This window comes from Nuphar pumila, chromosome 17, assembly GCF_984573655.1.
Source record: "Nuphar pumila chromosome 17, dmNupPumi1.hap1.1, whole genome shotgun sequence".
In the NCBI taxonomy this organism is placed as follows: Eukaryota; Viridiplantae; Streptophyta; class Magnoliopsida; order Nymphaeales; family Nymphaeaceae; genus Nuphar; species Nuphar pumila.
Genome location: NC_143265.1, coordinates 9,794,563 through 9,798,498, shown reverse-complemented (window position 1 = coordinate 9,798,498; position 3,936 = coordinate 9,794,563). Strand labels below are relative to the sequence as shown.

General features: G+C 39.2%; 1 protein-coding gene across 1 annotated transcript; it reads right to left on the bottom strand.

Annotated features, from left to right (window-relative positions):
• Window positions 1–638: 638 nt before the first annotated feature.
• Window positions 639–3,088, bottom strand: LOC149811595 (rho GDP-dissociation inhibitor 1-like). Its single transcript, XM_089992881.1, has 6 exons — window positions 2,912–3,088; window positions 2,786–2,854; window positions 2,551–2,617; window positions 2,079–2,297; window positions 1,100–1,224; window positions 639–998 (listed from the first exon to the last, which is right to left on the bottom strand). Exons 1-6 carry the CDS (start codon window positions 3,086–3,088, stop codon window positions 927–929), a joined length of 729 nt encoding a protein of 242 aa, XP_089849007.1. The 3' UTR covers window positions 639–926.
• Between the last annotated feature and the right edge of the window lie 848 nt (window positions 3,089–3,936).

The following is a 3,936-nucleotide window of genomic DNA, read 5'->3' as shown; positions in this document are numbered from 1 at the left end:
GAAATCTGCCAATTCTCGTCTAACATGAAACTACAAATTGTTTTACTTTCAAATTCATTTGAAGTTGATAAGTCATAGATTTCATTAAATATAAAATAATTACTTTAAAATAGTTAATATTTTTATGTAACATATATTAAGCTATCATTACTTTGAATAACTCATCAATCTTTTGAGATATTCATACCAAACTAATGTTATTAAAACCTCTGCATAGTGCATACCAATACCAGTACCCGTACCCTGGCAACTATAAACAAAATCATAAATTGTCAGAAGTTGAAAAGGGACATTGTTGTCCCTAATCAGGTGACTGTCCCACACAGGAAAAGTAGAGAAATTTTAGATGCAAACAGAGAAACAAAAAACAGGCAAGATAGGTAACTGCAAAACAATAAGTGTCCAAATAAAGACAATATAGAGGTAGGGCAAAACATTTCTAACCTTGAAAGCTCTGCATGATTCAGTGAAACAATAAAACATCGCAAACAAACATTCCCCATAACAACAAAATCGCAGGACCAGTTGATCAGAAGAAGCCAACTTGATTGCTTAAAATTAGGGATTATCATGCTGCATGCATGTTCCTGCTTTACCATTTTGTTTTCAGGACAAGAAATTCTCCATGTACAGGCTGTCAAGCCAGCCAACACTAATTAACTACTGGTGGCCGGAGTGGCTTCGCAGCCAAAAAACCCGCCAACATAAAACTCAAGCGCATCTGAATCAGATAACCGAGCTCCGGTCACCACAATCATACAACTCAGTGCTACAACTATGAATATCTCCATTAAAAACCGTCCAATGAAAATGGTTAACAACATACAGGACTTAATCTACATACATCAGCAACTGTGTTGTGGTGAATTCTCAGATAAGTCAATCAATAATGAGACTTGTTGCCAAGATCAGGAAACTCAGGAGGGCTACGCCCATTCTTTTCTAATCTCAAAGTTGTAATTCATGTCCAAGTAAACCTTGCCATCATCATCCACGAACTGTGAAAACAAAAGAAGAAAGATTCAGGCATGAGTTCAAAATTAGTTAACAGATAGAGCTGACTGAATGAAAGGCTCACCAAACTGGAGTACCTACGTACCTTTGTTCTGGCTGAATAGGAGCCCCTTGCAAAAATTCCAGAAGGAGTGGTTTCTTCCTCTAGTTCATATGTGTACGGCTCTTGCTGTGGACTGAAGGTTCCCAGCATCACTCTTGTATTGTCCACTGCAACAGTTCATAACAAATGTCCAATTTCATAGACTAAATAGACTAAACCCCCGATTTTGAATATCATGACAGAGATCAATAGCATACTCTTCATTGTAAACAACTACAAAGAAGCAGCCTGAGAATTTGCCAATGGTTGTAGAAATGATCCACGTATTCCAAGAAATTCCATGATCATATTAGTAACACCTAAAAAGATGACCATAACAACAGCTGTGCATTTCTACTTTTATGTGTTCAGAAATACGCAATTTTCAAACTAAAGTAGCATGTACTTCAAGAAGAACCGTCAATCCTACTACCAGTAACAGAAAGCATGAAACAGTACATAATCAAAGGGGTAGCATATGATATCAAGCAATCAGCCATGATGTTTTATAAGACCATGAGGACACCTCAATCTTTCACATAAACCAAAGGTTAACAAAAAGACTATTCAGAACTGGATCTGATACACTTCAACAAGATGAAAATGCCAAACAGTCCAAGTATTGGAGGATCTCATTAAGACAACCAGCACATCAAGAAGCTGCTTTTAGTAGAAAACGTAAGGCCTGAGAAACATGGGTCTACCAAATGAGCTACAAACCAACTTAATAAGCAAGCAATGCATGGTTCAAATAACTCAAGGTATGAGTTCCTAAGCAGTTAGTGATATGGTATCCAGCTTAGCACCTCTTAGTCATAGCCCAAATTCAGCAAAGTTTTGCACTGAAAAAGAAAGCAGTTCTTAGCTCTCTTTACATAAATAAAGAATTACTGCACCAAATTTTCCTTCTGTTGAGGAGGAAGATAACAACCAGAGTAAAATCAGAGAAGTTAAAACCAAAATCAAGAATAAGAAATCTTGCCTCTCATGCCAGTCTTCCACACAGTATTACTATATTTAAGTCCAGACACAATGTTGTTGGAAACCTGGAAGGTGAACTTCAGATGATAGGGGCTTCCATCTCTAAACACAAAAGCACAACCCTTGGCATTGGGCTCAAAAGGAATCGGCAAACGCAGATCAGGCCGACCCGGCAACACTATTGTAAGACTCATTATCTTAACCTCTGGTTCAAGAGACTCTGTTCCAATGAAAAATAAAGAGCAGATCACACCTCCACTGAAACTTCTATCTTGTTGTATGAAGCTCAATTTAGTTTCATAAACCAAAAACAAAAACAGATAATGTAAAACCACAAAAAAAAGGAAAAAAAAACTAGTACTCTTCCAAATTATCAAAAAAACTGAAAAAGGAAAAACAAATGTAACACAAAAAATTAAATAAATCAATCAATAAATGAATGATGAAACTGATAATTAGTTACATCAGAGTACCTCCAACTTCTGATAAATCCACACTTCCAAGCAGTTGTTCTTTCCATCTCCTCAGACTCTCATCTTCCTAACATTTATACCCATGTTCACACAGCAATTTCAAACAAATCAAAAAAAGTATTAGAAAAAAATACATCCCAACAAAATTTTCCAAGAAAAAAAAAATCTAAGTAATAAAAGGAAACAATACCACATTAACACTTTAATGTCAAAATCCACACTTTTTTTCAGATACCTTATCTTTCTCAATTTGATCTTTGAGGGTGCACTGAGGACCAAGAACAATGGTCTTATCATCCTTGGACTTAACAGACTCACCATCATCATCAGCATCAGCATCAGCATCAGCATCATCTTCAACATCATCACCATCATCAGTAGAACACAAGGAAGCATGGCTGGGCCTCCTGGTTAGCTTCTCCGCACCATACCCATCACCAGAAGGGCCAGCAGGCCCACCGTTCTCCTCCAAGGCTTCATTTTTATCCAATTCTGCGCTGAACCCAACATTCTTCACGGCCTCCACGACAGCAGACATTCCTACCCTTCACTCTTCACCCAATCTATTTCACAAAAAAGCACCAAGAGGTACCCATCAAAGGAAAACCCAAGAAAACGAAGAAAGGGGCCACCTTTCACAAAAATAAGAGGATACCCATTAGAGAGAAACCAAGAAAAACTATGTGGGGAGGCGTTTATTCATCACCAAAGCCATGAAAACTCAAGCAGAGATGAGGAGAAGAGGTGGACCTTTTTTGACGGGTCTTTGCTAAGGGAAGGGGGTAAGTTTTGGTAGTTAAGAGTTCCAGAAAGAGCACTCCGGAGAGGAAAGTGCGGCCTGGTTTTGCCTGCCTTTTCTTGGATGCAATGTGAGTTTGGAACTCTCAGCAGCTAAATTTAGAGGGGGTGAACGGCCGCTAAATTTGGAGAGAGAGGAGGAAGTCCCGGATCTCGTCCTTGACCCGGTGAAGTGAGGATCAATCCAGGCCGATCCGGATGAAAGGATCGGTCCGATACGAATCGGCGTCTGTTCAGCTAGGAATAGGGTCCAGTGGGTAGGGATGGCAGTGGACCGGGGGGCTGAGGTCTTCACCCTCCTCCCGTCTCAAAATCCTACCCTCCTCCATCCCTCATGAGTTTTGATTTTAACTTTCATCCTCGGGTCTTCATGTTGGGTACGGTTTCTTCAGGTTATAAATCCAAAAAAAAGTAAGTTGGCTATTGTTGTTTGACATGGCTACCCGAAACGCTTTGCTAACCGTGTTTTACGAAGCAGGAAACACAATGTTTTATCGGGAGAGGGAGAAACTTATCAAATCATTTTCCTCTCGCTTCTCTTTTGCTTCTCACTGATCTCCTTCACTTTTTCTCTTGTTGTTTGTGTTT

What these genes read in the sequence shown, in the direction of transcription:
- LOC149811595 (XM_089992881.1), bottom strand. Translation starts at nt 3,088, where the DNA reads ATGTCTGCTGTCGTGGAGGCCGTGAAGAATGTTGGGTTCAGCGCAGAA. An exon ending in ATCAAATTGAGAAAGATAAG is followed by an intron (nt 2,618 to 2,785) that starts GTATCTGAAAAA and finishes TATAAATGTTAG; the next exon opens with GAAGATGAGAGTCTGAGGAG. An exon ending in GTGGAAGACTGGCATGAGAG is followed by an intron (nt 1,225 to 2,078) that starts GCAAGATTTCTT and finishes GAACTGTTGCAG; the next exon opens with TGGACAATACAAGAGTGATG.